The 17,657-nt window shown below is 56.0% G+C and overlaps 1 protein-coding gene across 2 annotated transcripts; it reads left to right on the forward strand.

The window, feature by feature from the left end:
* The first annotated feature begins 5,370 nt into the window (after positions 1–5,370).
* Positions 5,371–17,025, forward strand: LEMD2 (LEM domain nuclear envelope protein 2). 2 transcript variants are annotated; one of them, XM_082069243.1, is made up of 10 exons: positions 5,371–5,718; positions 6,808–6,963; positions 8,176–8,216; positions 8,889–8,964; positions 9,809–9,885; positions 10,532–10,611; positions 12,618–12,763; positions 13,730–13,831; positions 13,923–14,025; positions 14,907–17,025. In XM_082069243.1, the coding sequence occupies exons 1-10, from the start codon at positions 5,382–5,384 to the stop codon at positions 15,055–15,057; spliced, it is 1,269 nt and encodes a 422-aa protein (XP_081925369.1). In that variant the 5' UTR covers positions 5,371–5,381; the 3' UTR covers positions 15,058–17,025. The 2 variants fall into 2 exon arrangements, with proteins under 2 accessions (XP_081925369.1, XP_081925368.1); XM_082069242.1 differs by lacking the exon at positions 5,371–5,718 and having other exon boundaries at positions 6,025–6,963.
* The last annotated feature ends 632 nt before the right edge of the window (positions 17,026–17,657 follow it).

Genomic DNA, 17,657 nt, shown 5'->3' on the forward strand with positions numbered 1-17,657 from the left:
TTTATATTCCTCAAAGGGCTTCAGTGTCATGTCTGCTCACTCTGCAGAGTGCTCAGATACCCCGGCAGCTCTGGTGTTCGTGGGCGGTTGTTCCCTCTCTGGGGTGCTGCCTGCGCCCCGGAGCCGCTACGGGCTGTTGGCAGCACCGCAGCACTGCCCGCAGCTCCTGCTCCTCTCCCAAAACTCCGTGTCCTCCAGGGCGCCATTTCCAACAGAGCTCGTAACGCCAGCTGCACCTGGACAGACCCGAGCAGAGCTGCACACCGTGCTCCCTGCACGGCGCTTAACGCTAACGCTTAATTACAGCCACAATTGGCTGCAGTCTGAGGTCCTGAGTGCTGACAAACCCAGCCCTGGGCTTTGCTCTTGGTGCATGGGAATTGCAAAGGGAAATATCTACATGATCCAGCCGCTGCCCGCAGGCTCGGGGCGCTGGATGGGTCTCACCCGTGTTATCTATGGACCTTTGTCTTGTCTGGGCTGAATGGCCCCAAACAAGAGGGTCCCCTCTGTCCCCGTGGGCGTTGTTGTTCTGTTTGGCTGTGCTGAATTCACTTTGCCTTCAAGCTTTTGAGTTGGGGAGCTGTGGGGGAGGAACAATATATAAAGCCTGGGAAAGACTGAATGACAAATGTAAGGACACTTGTTCTTTCCTCTCTTTTCCTTTTAGCTGACTGATCGCTGCAGAATCCGAAGAGAAAGCTCGCTGAAGCTAGAACACTCCACTTATGTGAACGAAATCTGTAAAAGAGATTAGCCACAAAATCTGAGGTGAGATAATAAAATGCGCAGTGTAATGGAGGATTTGTGTCGTCTTTTCAGCAGATGGCAAGCGGCGAGTGCGGGAAGGAGGAGAGGGCGGGTTTCCAGCTCCGGAGAACATCGCTGTCCTTCTGAGCAGGGCGAAGCATCTCGCAAAGCCCAAGTAATTAATCTTTGTGGGCCTGACGAGTGTTACCCCTCCTTTTTGGCACTGCGGGAAACCGAGGCAAAGGTTTACAGGGTTCCCCAGGCAAACTGGTGACACGAGCGCAGGGTGAGGAGCGTTGGGGGGACCCAGGTGTCCCCAGGCCCTGCTGTGGGGGGGAGGACACCCCGTCCCACGCCGGGGTCTGCAGTTCCCGCCGGTGCTGCTGACCCCCCGGCCCACCCGGGCGGTATCAGCGTCAATAACGTTGTGATGGACACCCCACCCATAGCCGGGGTGTGGATCGAGACGCAGCTCCGGCCTTATTGCTGCCGCTCCCGCAAACCCAGAGGTGAAATCGTAATTCCGCTTGAACATATTGCTCTCCCTCCACATACCTTGGGCTTATTTTAGAGCTGCTCCTCTACACTGGCAGCAGGAAATCCAACATATGTAAAGTAAGGACGGATGAGATCAATGGTATGTGTGTGAATATGTCCAATTTCAATCCAATTTTAGCCTCCCAACCTAACACCAATTCTGCTCTCACTGTGGCTCATTTAAATGTGTTTGTGCTGGAACAACACTCCTCGGCGTGCTCTCTGCTGCGAGCCGTCCCCGCGGAGGAGAGAAACCTCCCCATGTATAATGCAACACCCGGTGGATTCCAGCTTTTTTAGCGTTTGATTCGATGGTGCGCTCCAAGGCTGTGCACCGAGCAGCTCAGCGAACTCAAAATGTGCAGGGATTACTGCTGAGGCAGGTTGGAGCTCTGAAATCGCTATAAATGAGTCTGAGTGGTTGGAAGAGAGAAAATAATACATTCCATTAGGCTGAAAGTGGAAGGAATTGTGTGTATTGCCGGGCTACAGGAGCTCAGCCAGCGCAGGTCGGTCTGAGGAGAGCGATACCTGCGGAGATCGGCACGGAAAGCAGCGAGGAGCCGCTCCGCGTTCACACCAGCGCCCAGACCGTCTGCCTCGGCGGGCATGGCGGCGCCTCACCTCGAGAGACCCAAGCCTTTGCCCCAGGACTACTTTTGTCCTTCCATGGGAAAACAAGGAGAGTTTCCCCTTCAAGGGCAAACTGCTCCGCCTGCCCTCCACACGCTGCGGGGCAGGTCTGAGCGGGCGCTGTATCGTCCCCTCTTGCCCGGTCACCCGAGCTGCCGGTGCCATCAGCAGGAACGCTGCCCCTCGGCAGCAAGAAGGAAGGGGAACATGAGCCTCTCGGATTCGCCTCTGGCCCGTTTCCCACCACCGTGATGGTGGGGCCGATGCTCTGGAGACTTCCACAAGGAGACACACCAAGGTGACTGTGCTGGAGTATCTCCCACTGCTCCCACATTTGGACCCGACGAGCTGCAGCAGCAAAGCTCTGCTTTTAGCCCGGCCCGCACGAGCTCAGGGATGTAGGGCCGGTTGTGACAGTAACCACACGAACCCCCCTTTGTCCTGGAGCAACTGCTGCCCTGTCCAAACAGGCACCAAAGTGCAAGGGGCCTCCAGCTTTTGGAAGGAAATCCCGTCCAGCCTGGAGTGGTGCGAAAGAAGCAGATGTTTTTCTGCTGGAAGGGGATGGATGGACCACAACCATCCTCCCAGCCACAGCTCCTGCTGTCAGGGCTCTATCTCTTGTTAAAAAGCAAAGCGGTCTCCAAGCTGGAGGGCAGAGCTGCACCCACAGCGCCTGGAAGGCGCTTTGGCAGCCAGCAGCACCCAGTCGGTGCCTGTGAGCGGGAGGAAGATTTTGCTGCTCCAGAAACTGAACAAGAGTTCGGTGGCAGCTAGAGCAGCTGAGCGGTTGGAGAAGAGAGGCAGGGAAAGGAGGAGAAGGAGAGAAAAGGATGGAAGCAGCAGTGACTTTCTAACCTAAGGGGAAGCTCGGCAGGCTGAGGACACGCCGCTCGGTCGGGAGGGTGAGCACCAGTGTCCTTGGGTCACACCTGTGCCGCGGCTGTGAGTGACAGGGTGTTAAACTGGCACAGCCGGCTCCGAGCAAGATCTGTCGCTTCCCCTGGTGACATACGCAGGACTGCCGCCCACACGCCACGGGACAAGCGAGGGCTGGGCTGGCGGGTTTCTGCAGCAGCCCCTCCGTCGGGCGGAAGGTTCACCTGCGGCCCCGGCTCTGGGGGGTGCAGCGCGCTCCCCATCGCGCGGACGCTGCAGAGCTGTCTCCATCGCTCTGCTCACGCCAGGCCTGCCTGGTTCTTCACGCGGAGCAGCAGACGGCGCGGCACGCCTGCTCCTCCATCGCACATGAGTCACTGCCAGGGGCCCAGGCGGCTTCTGGGCTGGCGGGAAGGTGGGGGCTGTCTCCTCCTCGCCGTCCCACCTGCCCACAGCCAGCTCGGGATATTTACAGCCAAGACGCTCGAGAGCTGCACCGTGGGCTGGGAAATTGGCTTTTCGCAGCCGAGCGTCCCTGAGCGTCGCAGCCCACCTGCAGCATCAGCGGGGCTGCGCTCGCCTGGCAGCCTTTGCTGCTGCCCGGAGCCGCGGGGACGACGGAGGGGCTGCGGAAAGCAGGAATTCCACACCAGCCTCCTGCGGGCAGGGTGACGGGCACAGAGAGGTGCTGTCCGTGGGGCTGTGAGACTGCGGGCTGTCTGCTGCTGCCTTCTGGTGGTGCCCAGGCCCTCCCAGGGACAGCAGGGGAGGAAGGGACAGGGCTGTGCATTCTGTGCACAAAGAACAGCCTGTCCTGCTGCGCACTGGTGCCGCAGCCTCCTTTCTGTGACAATCACAGCTTTTCCCCAGCCCTCCAGCTCCTGAACAGCGCTCCCATGTTCTGCACAATGAGGCCGCTGCGCCAAAGTCCATCCTGGTGTAACGTCCCTGGCACCCAGACACACAAGGAGCTGGTAGGTCGGGGGGGTTGTTGTTGTTGCTCTTCTGTTCCAAAGCAAAAGGAGTTCGCTTAATTCATGAGCTTGTCTCAGCCCAGGCTCGGATGCCGGCGCACATCTGCATGTCTAGGCAGAGCTGCTCCAAACGGAGAGCTGTGAACTGACAGAAACCGCGTACTAAGAGCATATTCTAGTTCTGTATTTACATTAGACAGGGCCCCAAATTATTAGCAGTCAGTTGTGCTTTCCAGTTAGTGAGCAGGGGCGGCTCAGCTTAGCACGTTCACACTTCCATCGGAACGGAGTTTGCTCTTTTCGTGGGCTCCCTGGCCTCTGCTAAGTCTGTATTTGTTGGTGCAAACCAGATTAACAGATCCCGGCATCTCATTGCTGCTTTCTCGCTTAAATTGGGAAGAGCCAGACGAGCTTTGCCTGGTGCCCTGAACAAGTCGCAGCGCAGCGTGGCAGGAGGGGCGTTCCTGAGGAGGTTTTAGGTGATGAAGATGCAGTTTAGCACCTCGCGGCAGCAGGACCCCTTGGAGCCCCCGGCCCCTGTTTGCTGCGGTACTGCTCTGGCAGGACCCCCACGTTCCCACCACCCCGGCAGGACCCCCACGTTCCCATCACTCCAGCAGGACCCCACGTTTCCATCACTCCGGAGGGACCCCCACGTTCCCACCGCTCCAGTGGGACCCCCATGTTCCCATCACTCCGGTGGGACCCCACGTTCCCATCACTCCGGCAGGACCCCACGTTTCCATCACTCCGGAGGGACCCCCACGTTCCCACCGCTCTGGTGGGACCCCACGTTCCCATCACTCCGGAGGGACCCCCACGTTCCCACCGCTCCAGTGGGACCCCACGTTCCCATCACTCCGGTGGGATCCCCACGTTCCCATCACTCCAGCAGGACCCCACGTTTCCATCACTCTGGTGGGACCCCACGTTCCCACTGCTCCGATATCACACGTTTGATCACACGAGTGGCGATGCGCAGACAGCCCGCACGCATCCATCACTACATTTTCATTATCTTTAATTAAATTCTGATATTACGCCATGGTATTTCAGCTGCCTTCATTACTTTTCTTTATAGGCGGCAGCAGGAAAAAGCAATTACTGTACATCACTGCCTTGCCAAAATAAATTTTCGAGTGAGCGCCTGGTCCTGCCCGCGGAGGCTGCGGAGTCGGGGGAACCTCCTCCGGCCCTCAGAGCCAAAGCTTCGCCCCTCAAGCTTCACCACCGACAGTGCCGGTTAAACCACCGTAACGTGGCAGCGACCGGGAGGAAACGTGTGTAGGGGGCGGCAGGTGGCCGGGAAAGACACTTTTGCTGGTAAATGTCCCCAGAGGTGTCAAACGTCGGCGCGGCTTGGTGGGGATGAGGCGAGAGGGGCTCAACCCCCTGCCCGACCCGAGCAGGGAGCGATGGATCGGTAACGCGGGCCGGGCCCGAACGTTACGGGAGCTTTGGCACTCGGCTTTCTCCGCTCCCCCGCGCCCGGGCGCCACTCCCCGCCCGCACAAGATGGCCGGCGCGCTGTCCCTCGACCTTCCCAACATGGCGCCCGCCCCGCCTCCCTTAACAACATGGCGCCGGCCCTCGTCTGCCCCTCCCAAGATGGCCGCCCGAAAGGGGCTGCGGCGCGCCCCTCCCAGGCGGCGCCGAGCGCTTCCGGTGGGGCCTGGTGTCCACGGCGCGGCCATGGCGGAGCTGACAGACGCGGAGCTCCGGAAGGAGCTGATCGCGCTGGGCTACCGGCCGGGGCCCATCACCGCCACCACCCGCAAGGTCTACGCCAAGAAGCTGGCGTGTCTGCAGGCCGAGGCGGCCGAGCCCCGGCGCAGGGGCCAGGCCGCGCCGCCCAGCCCGGGCCGCGGCTCCGCCAGGCCGCAGCAGGCCTCGCCCTCGCGGCAGCGCTCCAGCTTCATCCCCCCGGCCGGGGCCGCCCGCGACAGTGAGGAGGAGGAGGAGGAGGAGGAGGAAGGGGGGCAGCCGCCCGCGTCCCGCTGTGGAACGGCTGGGGAGAGCGGCCGGCTGGCCGGGGGGGACGCGCGGGGGTCCCCCCCGGGCCGGGGGTTCGGCTCCGGCGCGGAGGGCGCGCTGTCCCGGGCCAGCCGGGGCGGGCCGGGCCCCTCGGCGCACTGGGGGGGGGCCGCTGAGAGGAGCGGGGGCGCCGCGCTGGGGCCGGCCCTGGGCGGGCTCGGCGGGCTGAGCGCCCCGTCCCCGTGGGGCACATCTGCAGAGAGGAGCAGGGGCGGCCTGGGGGTGTCCCTGGACGGGTTTCGGGAGCCCAGCTCCACGTCCCAGTGGTACACGGAGAGAAACGAGGAGCTCAGCGTGGGGTCAGAGCCGTCCCTGGACGGGTTTCGGGGCTCAGGCTCCAGGCTGCAGTGGGACATGTCAGCAGAGAGAGGCGGGGGGCTCGGCACTGGGCTGGGCCCGTCCCTGGACAGGTTTGGGGGGTCGAACGCCACGTCCCCGTGGAGCCCGTCTGCAGAGAGGAGCGAGGGGCTCGGCGCCAGGGCCGGCTCAGGGACATCTCTGGACGGGATTGGGGGGCTGAGCTCCACACCCCTCTGGGGTTCCTCCACGGGCAGGAGTGGGGGGCTCAGCTCCAAAACCCTTTTCAGCGATGAGAGTGTGGGTGTGAAGTCCAGGAGCCATTGGGGCACATCAGGAGGAGGACTTGGGGGGCAGAGCTCCCGAGCTCAGTGGGACACGGCAGGAGAAAGGAAGGGGCTCTCTAACCCGCCGTGGAGGCGGGACAGCGAGGTGGCCCACTGGGGAACCTCGGCGGGATCTGGGGGGTCGAGTTACCGCTTTGGGAGAGGGCAGGAGGACCTGGGTCCCAGCATTGGGAAGGAGGCGGACAGGGAGCCGGACTCGGGGGGCTGGGGCGGGGGGCTGATGCGGCGGCTGCCCTGGAGGGCTGCGAGCCAGGCGAGGGCTGCGAGCCGCGCCGGCCCGGCCCCCGCCAGGTGGTGGGAGACGTCGGGGGCAGGACGGGGAGCAGTGACCTCCCGCCCTCACTTGTTGCGGTCAGCCCCGAGGCAGCAGGCGGACGGAAAGAGCAGAGGCCTCGAGTACTACCTCTCCCGGTTCCTTTGCCTCGCCAGCTTTGTGCTGTTCATGATTTTTCTGGGCATCCTCTTGGTGAAGATGATTGGGTCGGGCTGGCTTGACAGAAGAGAGGAGAACTGTACGTGCACTGGTTTAATCCTCTTTTTAAACTTTACTCTTCACTTTTCTTCTTTATTGCTTCCATCACCATCATTTATCATTCTCATTGCTGTAAGCTGGCATCTCTGCTTCTGTCCTCATTTCAATCTCCCCTTGCCCATGGGAAACCTTGTTAGTCATGGAAAGTGAGTGAAGTGTCTGCTTTTTCCAAACGAGTTTGGCCTTCGGTTCTTCAGAGCTGTGGGTTTTATGGAGAGTGACGTCCCTGCTAGGCCAAGGATGCGTTTTACAATTGTTCATTGTGTAGCATAATGTCTGTGTAATTGCCCGTGTGTGTTTTTAGTGTTTAGCGCCTCTGCCAAGCGCAGCCCTTTGTGGCTTCTCCTGGCCGCGTGAGGAGCGCGGTGGCTGGACCGGCGCTCCAGCCGTGGCGGAGCTTCCCCGAGCGGGGGAGAGGGGCCCCCACCGCCCCTGTGTCAGGAGAGCTCCCCAGCTCCAGCGGGTGGAAATGCCGTCACCTCGGGAGGCCGAGGTTGGGCTGTGGTTGGGCAGGTGCGAGTCCTGCAGCGCACACGCTGTGCTGATGGCGTTTCAGCGCTTGCGTGCTCTGGGAAAGCTGTTCCCTGCTTTCCGTAGCCCCAGTGCCCGTGAATTTCTGTTAGATGTTTTGAAATAGTATTTTGAATCAAGAAGGCTTGCAGCACAGCTGCGGGTGCTTTAAACTCTCGGGTGGTGAAGCGCCTATCGGGTGTCAGGGCGGGACAGAGCTGGAAGCCAGAGGCCGTAATCTGCAGAGCTAATGGCTCCAACTGAAATAAATCCTCTGCTTTTGCCTTGAGGAGCCTTGATTTAAATCCCTGTTATCACCGTGGTATTTCAGGTGACCATGGCGTGCAGCGAGGGGCATTGCTAGATTGTGAAAGATTGGCAGGTCATAGAGGAACACGAAACATCTACTTAAAAGGAGCTGTTAAAACATTCAGGCCCTGTTTTTACTTTCCAGCTGAACAGGATTCATAATTTGTACCCGTTTGATTTGTTTTGCTTTCAGCACTGCCTACCAAAGCAGTGCTTTCAAAGTGCTATTTACATAGCAAGGTGCTGGGCAGAGTGAGATTCAGAATAGCAGCCACGCTTTAAAGTAGAGCCTTCTTTTAAAAAGATAATTACTTTCTTGATCAAAGCTCTTGTTTTGCAGCCAGCTAATTCGCCTCCCCTTTCTCTCTCACAGTTAATCTCTTGCCTGTGGATTGTGACAAAAGAACAGATGATGTAAGCATATATTTATTTATCTTCAAGTATTGTGGATAGGGGATTCTCACAGAAGAGTAATTAATTATTTGAGTTAACTTCACCAATATCAGTATCACTGCAAAATTATTAGTTCTATTGTTTTACAGAAAAAAGTGATTTGATGAGTTGGAATTAATGGGCCAGATTAAATTAGGAGTGTATCTGAGACTCTGAAAGATAAAAATTTAAATTCCCAGTTATGTGAGTCAATTTCTTTAATAGTTGTAACAGAATTGAGATTGGTTTGCAATAAAGCTGTGTTCAGCTTTACAATGCAAGATTTAATCCAGCTAATTACCTGTACTCCATCAGAAAGTGTTTGTACAGCCCCGTTTCTTTAATGTATTGTTATGAGAGAGGAAGTTTCCTTTTGGATTCAGAGTTGCGGTTAATCTCTGTGATGCTCTGGAGGCAGAGAACCCGGCTGTGGTCTCTGGGGGGACGGCGGGGGCGTCGGGGGCACCTTCCGGGGGTGTCCCGGCTCGGCTGGGACTCGGAAACTGTAGATTTTGGCTGCAGGTGTGTTCAGTGTGAGCTGGTGGTGCATGGCGGAGCCAAACCCCCGCTGGTGTTTTGGTTCGGTATTTTTAGCTGGTCTGACCACCGTCCCGTTGCTGCTGTTCATGTGTGTTACCCGTTTCTGATTTTCAGTTCTGTCAAGCCAAACAGAAGGACGTGCTGATGAACGTGCTGCACGAGCTCTATAACTACTTGTCCATACAAGCTGGTGAGTTCCAGTTGTCGTTTTAAAGCAAACTGCTCTCCCAGCTGCTGGGCATTTTTAACCGCAGCTGGAAGAGAGGGGTGTATGGAACAGGCAGTTCCACTTGAGGAGCTTGGAAAAAAATCACATAATAGAAAAATAGAAAAATATGTGTGTATTTTTATTCTGAGTAGTGCTTAGCTAATGCTCTCCTATCACTGTCCTCCTCTGGAGTGGTCCTTATTTGCACTTGATACATTGGGAATTTGAGGTAGAAATATTCAGCTTTTTAGTTCTTCTCTACCAGCATCTTCAGATTGTCTTCAGGACACTCCCAGAGCCAGTGAGTGTAAGCTGCTGTGTTCTTACAAACAAGGCGACTTAGGGAATTGCCGCACTCCGCCGAAACGTGGCAGCTGGCGACGCGGTGCAGGGGCAGCCGGCGCGCGCGGCCGAGCCAGCACGGCGGCGCCGCACAAACCCGACCCGTGCGTGTGATGGAGCGCTGGGCAGAGGGCAGCGCTGGAGCGAGGCTCCTTAGGAGCGTTTCCAGTGCTGAGGGTTCCCCCAGCAGCGCAGGCCGTGGCGCCGCAGGAGCAGCCGCTCTGCAGGGCTGGTTATGTGCTCCGCAACGGGGGCTGACGGGAGTTTGTCCTCTCTCTCTGCGCTGAGTAGCTCACACACTGAACCGTGATGTTCGATGGCCCTTATCCAGCCTGTACACTCTGGCTGAGCATTTTATTAATAGTCATAATCTTATCTGCCTGCAGTATAAATCTTACCTTGTAATCATTTTGCCCGGAGCTATAGCTGATTTTAAAGGATAGCATTTTTCCCAAACATTATTTCTCTTTGACTTTTTCACCAGGTAATTTTGAATGTGGAAACCCTGAGAATCTAAAAAGCAAATGCATTTGGGTTAGTGAAGCGAAGGATCACGTGGTGGTGAGTAAGCTGCGAACAGCTATTGTTATAACACAGTGCTTAGTCTCTTATAAAGCAATAAATAATAGATACTAAAGCAATTCGCCATCTGTTTTACTTCCTCGTCCTGTTTTGATCGTTTCCCATCTCTTTGTCTTCCCCTTTGGCCAGTCCTGTTCTCAGCAGTTCTTTGGAAAATAATCTTCTCCTACCTCTGTGATTCAGCCCCTGTAAATCTAACGTAATGGTCTGCTGTTTCACCACCGTCATCAGTCTCTGGAACCAGACATTTCCCTCACTGAGGGCTGGGCAGAAGAAGGATTTTTCTATACCCCAAAGTGTCAGAAAACAGACTGCTTTGATGTAGCATTCCATTTCTTTCATGGTAAACTGTCAGTAAGATTATGTTGTGTATTTAGTGGTTAGTCTTAACAGGCTGGATAGTGTTATTTTACAGAGTGTTTCATGCATCATCTGCCACAGGCAGAAGGCTTCAGTTGAGCTGGACCTTCAGATTTCGTTTTCCTTCCTCCAGTTTGCAGAATTGTGATTAGAATTAACCTAGGGACAGAGCATATAGAATTAACGCTCCTGCCACCATAATGACATAATGTTATTCAGTATTTTAAATGAATGGAGAAGTAACCTTGTGATTTCTTCTGAACAGAATGTCACTGGTAGCTCCCCACAGAAGTTTGACGCTGCCCTGCACTGGATACTGAACAGTAACAAGGATTTAGGAATACAGTAAGTGGAAGCTCACAGTGTGGAAGTTGTGTTTCTGGGTGTTGGCTGGTACATCGTTTGACGTCCTCTGTGCTGCGCCCTGGAAGCTCCCAAGCCCCGTTACACTGGGGAAGAGCAGCTGGAATGGGCCGTGTCACCGTGTCCCAAACGCAGCCGCAGCACAATGCGGCAGCTGGGCTCGTTCTGGGGAGGCTGTTCCCAGCCTCTGCGCGGGGACGTCGTGTTCACCAAACGCTGTTGTGCCACGCGTTGGGATCCTTTGCAGCGAGTCCCCATGGGCAGGAGAGGCGGACGGGCTGTTGAGCGGTGTCTGCTCTGCCGTGGCCGTTGTCTTTCCGGCAGGACACACGGTGCGTGTTAAAATGACCGTTGTATGGAGGGTGTTGGTCAGTCCTCAGTCGGGCTTTTTTCTCCGGGGTTTCTCAGCTGGCAGTGTCTTCGGTACATGAGAAATTGCAGAAATGCTGTTTTTTTCAGGTGAAAAATAAATCATTCAGGCCATAACCTAATGAAAGGCTGTTATCCAGGGTCCGCAGACATCATTATCTTCCTCCGGGAAGCGTGGGCTGCCTCTAGTCTGTGTTAACTCTGAAGTCCAACATTAGTTTGCATTTTAACATTGCTAAATGCCTCTCTGATGAGACGAGTTGTAACAGTGGTGCCGCTGCCGTTGGTGGGCAGCGCCCCTGTGAATCCCCACTGCTTGGCTTGTCTCTAAAATAGTCCCCGCAGCTCCTGCTGTGATGTGAGGAGGCGGCGGCTGCGTGGCGGCGGCTGCGTGGCGGCGGCTGCGCGGCACGTTCCCGGCACAGGACAGGGTTTGGGCGACAGGTTTGCGTTTGGAGGTGGGCCGGGATCCAGCACTTCCAAATTCGTATTTTTATACAGGAACGCGGCTTATGTCCTGAGCCTTGTCATACAATATACTCCCGTTTTTTATTTTCATAATTAGCAGCTCTGCCGGCTGGATCCACTTTGGCGGAAGCTGCGTGGCGTGCACAATGAGCGTTTAAAAACCTGCGGGTGGCACTTCTAGCAAATGCTACGTGAGATTATTTTTCTAGGTGCTAGTCTGAGAGGCAGAGCTGAAAATGAGCTCTGCGCTGGGTGATTCTGCTGCATATTTTAAATGTTTTCATGGAATTTGGGTTGTAAATAAGACAAGGGGGTGGGCAACAACTGCGCGTCACCAGCCACTGTGGAATCCAGTAACCAGATACAGGCTGGCAGCTGTCTGGGAGCTCTGCGCCGGGAAATTGGGAAAACGTCTTTGTCTAATGGGTTATTCATTGCAAACCCAGAATGAATTACTAGCTTAAAAAATAAAATCCCCGCTAGTCCCATTGCTGTGAGTGTGATGGCTCTCACGTGCATTGCTCGCTGCCTGTTGGCTCCGTGTCTGATGAGGAAACGGCGTTGGTGTGGGTCTGGGTGTAAAGCGAGGAGTTAAAGGCACGTCTGGTAGTGCGGCAGGTGTGTAGAAATGATTTTCAGGTGTTGCGGATGCTGCCCTGAGTGCTTTCCGAGGTGAGTCTGTCTCGCTGCAGATGCGGCTGGCGCGCTGTCACGTTTGCGGCGGAACCGTCTGTGCCGGTGTGTCCCGATGAGCAGCGCGGCCGCCGGCCGTTCGCGCTCCCTCGGCTCTCCCTGCCGCCGCCGAGGAGTGACTCAGTGACATTGCCATTGCTCTGTGCTGGGAGGTGGGAATCCAATTTAAACTTTAATCTTCTGCACGCTGAGAGGTGCTGTCAAAGAGTCTGCAGAGGGAGACTTCACTTTACCAGTGGGAGTTCCAGCCCTGCTGCCTTTTCTAAAGCCGTATCCATTCCTTGCTAAGCTGCCAGTCCCAAAATGTTCTGGAAAGAGGAGCTGCAAATGCTGGTGTATTTTGCGCGCGGCGTACAGAACCAGTTACTGCAGCTGCAGTGTGTTTTCCCCGGCTTGATTAAAGACTGCAGTCGGGGTGTCTGCTCTGCTCAGTGAAGCTGTTCTGCCTCTTCCCGCAGGTTGAAAGGCAGAGACCAGTCGGGAGCGGTGCGCAAGGTGGGCGACGTGTTCTGCTTGGAGTCGGCCCACCCGCAGATGGGGCTGGGCTGCCGCTTCCGCCGCGCCGTGGTCACCGCCGTCATGAGCCTTTTCCTGTTCTTCTGGAGTAAGTGCTCGGTGCGGCGATCGGCCTGTCCCCTGCTGGCTGTAGCGTCCAGCCGGGTGCGCACAGAGGCTCTCAGCCACATGAAATTACTAGCAGAGGTGAAATAAATATGCTGATGAGTTAATTTCTAATTAACCTTTGTTCTGGTGGCAGAGGGAGACCTGTAGACCTGCTCTTGTGCTGAGTGCTTAACACTTGGGTTAAATCAGCAAGCTGATTAGCTCTCTAGGTATTCCTCAGGAACCCATTACTATGGGCTGCAAAATAAGTGTGTTAACCTGCCGAAAAGATTCCTTTATTCTTTCTGTTCTTGCACTAAGCTGCGGAGTCTTCCAGCCTCTTTAATAATGACTTGTAGCACTTTGGTGTTAGAGGTTTTATTGGAGTAGTCTGTCATGCCCCAGCTGAGACAGAGGTCTCACTGAGCAAGGTGATAACGAGCGTTGACTGGAAGAGTTTATAATCCAGCCAGACAAGGTGGGGGGTGAAAGGGGATAGTTATGTTTATTGTAGAGACTGGGATACTAAAGTTAGCTCATGGTGTAACGGGGGCATTTGTCAATGCTAAACCTCCAATATAGATCTGAATTTTGGCTGGCGCTGGCGCCCCAGGCTTTATTTCCTTTATCAAGCAGCTATCGTCGGAGCAACGGAGCTTGACAGGCTTCCCAAGTGATTATTGCGGGGGAGGCCTCTAGCAGGAGATAGCGCTGGGACTTGGGGAATTGAGGCCCTGTGCCGAGGTTTCTAGGGGGAGGAAAACTCGGTGCTGAGGCCTCACGACCACCCCTCCCCGCACCCCACGTGCTGCGGGGGGCTCAGGTGTGCGCCGGTGAGCAAAGGGAATCGGGTGGACTCTGTTCCAAGCGGGTCTGGGGAGCAGGGAGTGCAAACTGCCCCAGGGGAGAGGCAGCAGCAGAAATAAACCTGCCAGTTATTGAATTCCGTTTGTTTTTATTCTTCTAGGTCTGATAACTCTTTGGGGGATCCTGCTCTTCCTTCGGTATCGCTGGCGGAAGATGGAGGAAGAGGAACAAGCCATGTATGAAATGGTGAAGAAGATCATAGGTAGAATCCCGTAGCTCTGTAAATGCAAGTAGGCCTGTTCTCCCCTCTGCAGTGCTGGGGTCTCTCACCGTTTTGTCCTCCTGCCCTCCAGCTGTTGTCCACGACCACTATAAGGAATGGGAACGGAATCTGGAGCGTTACCCCTACGTCGGCATTTTCCACGTTCGGGACAGCCTCATCCCTCCCCAGAGCAGGTGAGCTGCGCTCGGCTCCGTGCGGAGCGCGGGCGGCGCCGTGGTATCGGCTCGGCTGAAAAAAGGCAGGGAGCAATGGACCATGAGCAGACAAGTGATGGGAAGCTGGGCTGCAGGAAGAGTCCGTCTGCCCTTTCAGTTTAGAAGGGATTTTGACATGACTCAGGCTGTGTCTTAACCTGCTGCGGATTAATGTGACAGGCCCGGGGCTGATATTTTGTGTAGTCACACAGGTGTGTTGTCACTGTCCTATCAAACAGTAATTGGATTTTGTTTTGCTTGGGCATGGAGCGTCTGATTTTCTCTCCATCTAACGTGTGTAGGATGCCATCGCCTTTCCCAGCTGCTGTACCTTATTCTGCAGACAGGTGCTGTGCTTTTCAGAGCAAACCTTTGCCATGAGTCCACCAGGGTACTGGGGGCACGTGCTGCAAAGCCTTAACCACCCTCACTCCTTATCAGCCACAGGACTCCTCTCCCTGCTGGTGGTAATTTCAGCTGGTTTGAGTTGATCCGTGTGTGGGTGGTGGCCAGAACATCCAGACACTGATTTAAAACTGAGGTGAACTGAGAGATCTGTGCCCGTGGAGGGGTGAGGACAGTCTGCTAATTGAGTCCCTTCGCAATACAAATGGAGCTTGGAATTCAGGGCGCTCATCAGTGACTGGTGCTGACAGAGGGTCTGGGCCCCCCGCCCCCGGCAGGATCGCTCTGCTCATGTTCTGGCCTGAAATCGCCTCTAAACCAGAATTCTGGTTTAATCTCCTCTACCGTCTGCACAGGGAACACGAGGCAGCTCGCGGCACCTCGATAAGCAGCCACAGTTGTTGTGAGCACAATGAGGGTATGATTCTAATTTATTTTCTTGCTGTTTCTTGCAGAAAAAAAATGAAGCGAGTCTGGGAGAGAGCTGTGGATTTCCTGGCGTCCAACGAGTCTCGGATCCAGACAGAGTCGCACAGAGTCGCAGGAGAAGATATGCTGGTGTGGAGATGGACTCAGCCTTCCTACGTCTCGGATTCCGAGCACTGAAGAGCAGCAGAAGTGGAGCAGCTGTGGACACGGACCCTGCGAGGGGCCGGTCCCTGCTCTGGTGGTGGGCAGGAGCCGGGGCAGGGGACTGCACGGGTGTTTGCTCTTCCTTCTGCAAACCTTCACACACAAACATTCAGGGCAATAATGGTGAGTTGGGAAGGAGACGGGCTTGAGCTGGGATTGCAGCGCAGCGAGCTCTCCAGCCGGTACCCGCTTCCGTAGGCAAGCAAACCTACAGCAACCGTTGAAAAGGAAACAAAAAAGCGTACCTAATGTCGGGGGACTGAGGGTCTCTCTGACAAAGCGTGGGTGTTGAAAATTTGACCTCAATTCTGCAAAGGCCAACTGGTGGCAGCATCCATCAGGGAATGTGTTCAAAGAAGATTGCCATTTCCCATGGAAACATTAGGGTGGCAGTTAAGGTGCATTTTGTTAGAATTTGTTTTTATCTGTACAAAGACAGCGATGAAAGCACTTGGTGCTTCCTAACGAGGAAGATGTCTGTGTTGGCTTCAGCCTTGGTACATGGGAAGAGGAGGAAGAGGCAGGTGAAGCTGGTGCTAGAGGGAGGGCAGCCCCACGTACCCTGGTGCCCTGGGCTGGCTTGGAGGGTGGTTGTGACCCTGTTACACTTTTTCAGTCTGCAGTCTGTGTGCTTTATGATTTCTGGGGGGTGGGGGGAGTTTGGGTGGAAAATAGAAGATGTAGGAAGCTTCAGCAAGCGCTTTGTTGTGGCTGCAGCCAGGGAACGGCTCCGCGGGCTATTGAGGAGCTTTGGAAAGGGAACCGGGGCTGAACGGCCGTGTTCATCCTGGGCAGCTGCGGCGTGTGCTGGTGTCAGCGCAGACGGGCCCCGCGCCGGGTTCAGAGGGATGCGGGGCAGTCAGCGTTCCTGCAGCCTCTCGACACGCACAAGGAGCAGCGATCAGCCTGTTCGTGCTGCCGGCCTCGCATTTTGTGTCTGTAATCATTTGGTTACTTAAATTTCTTTTATGTCCAGCAAAGGAGTGTTTGTTTCAAAGAAAATCGCAGCCGTGTGTGGCAGTTTAGGCTCGGCAGAGATACCGCTAATCTGCTCTTCCCAGTATTGTAAAACATCTGTCCCGCTCATCACGCAGACAGCAGGGACCAGGCTCGTTTCTGGCACAGGCTGGTGGAGCCTGCGGAGGGGGGGCAGCGCTGCCGCGGAACCGTGGAAGCCGCGGCTGCTGTTCTGCTCAGCATCCCGGGCACGGGGCGCGGGTTTGTGTCCGTCCTCTGCGGGCCCGGTTGGCTCGGAGGGTGCGGAGCCCCGGTCCCCGCTCCCCGCGCCCCCGGGGCCCCGCTCCATGCTCCCCGCGCCCCCAGGGCCCCGCTCCCCACTCCCCGCGCTGCCGGGGCCCCGTTCCCCGCTCCGCAGGCTCCCAATGCCATTGCAAAGTGGGTTCCTTGTGCCAGGCCCTGCTCAGCTCCCGCTGGGAACTCTGCTCGGGGCTTCCAGCCCTGCGCTCGTGGGCATGAACCGAATTTCTCCAGGAATAAAGCACAGGGAGGTTTTTCCCGTGGGAGGGGAAATATCCCGTTGGAGGTGACTGTTGCCCCCGTTTTCTGTGGTTGCCAAGGCGGGTGGTTGGGACTCACCAGCCGTGTGCGGGGCCGTGACCGGCTGCTGCCGCTGTTCATGGGCTGAGGGGTAAAGTGAAGACAACCTTCATTCTTCTAAAATGTTGTGACGAGATCTTCAGTGCTGCCATGGCAGTTTTTGCAGACACCGGTGCCTACATTCTTAAGCCTTCTTAAAGCATTTGTGGGGCTTAGGTTAGCTTTTTTAGCCGTCCGAACCCAGGAGTGAAGAGGCAGGCATTGCCGTCATCTTTTTGTATTAAACTTGGTTTTGTAGAGTAAATTTCACTGGCTTGGTGCTGTTTATTACATGTTCAATTTAGCTCTGTAAAACAATATATAAAATAAATTTATTACAAACAATTTGTTCGCTTCATTTTTATGGAGGAGTCACAGATTGTTCCAGCTGCTTTCACTCATGCAGATCAAATAGATCCTGCTCCAGGGAGCTCGCGGTTTCTAAGAATAAGACGGGAGACGGCATGAGGTTTGCGTGGCAGCCTGATGGGCCGGCGTGGGTCGTGTGGCACGCGGTGAGCCGGCGCAATAGCCGGCGGCCTCCGGTGTTGGGCTGCAAATGAAATGTGTGCTTGGGGAGTAGCCGGCGTTACGCAGGGCTGTGTGTGGAAAGCAGTTGGCTTGTTCAGCTGCATTTCATAGAGACTGACAGCTTGGAGGGTTGTGAAGCTGTCAGTGTTAGCTGAGCAGGGGATCAGTGTTGCTGTGGCCGTAGTGACGCGGTTGTGTGGAGCGGGGCCGGGGTGCTGAGCCTGGTGACCCGGCGGAGGAGCCTGGGGAGCCGCACGAGCGCGTCCTGCGGGCGGCTCCACGTTGGCGCGAGGGCCCGTTTTCCTGCGTGTTCCACTTCATCCCTCAGCCGGGCGTCAGTGACTCAGAGCATGAGCCACCACGAGCCTCGGCGTCTTCCAGGTCTGCTCCTGCAGCCGCACGTTCCTGAATCATCGTTGTGTAACTTCCGTGGCCGCGGTTGACTC

This window comes from Streptopelia decaocto, assembly GCF_964273445.1.
Source record: "Streptopelia decaocto genome assembly, chromosome: 19".
NCBI classification, from domain to species: Eukaryota; Metazoa; Chordata; class Aves; order Columbiformes; family Columbidae; genus Streptopelia; species Streptopelia decaocto.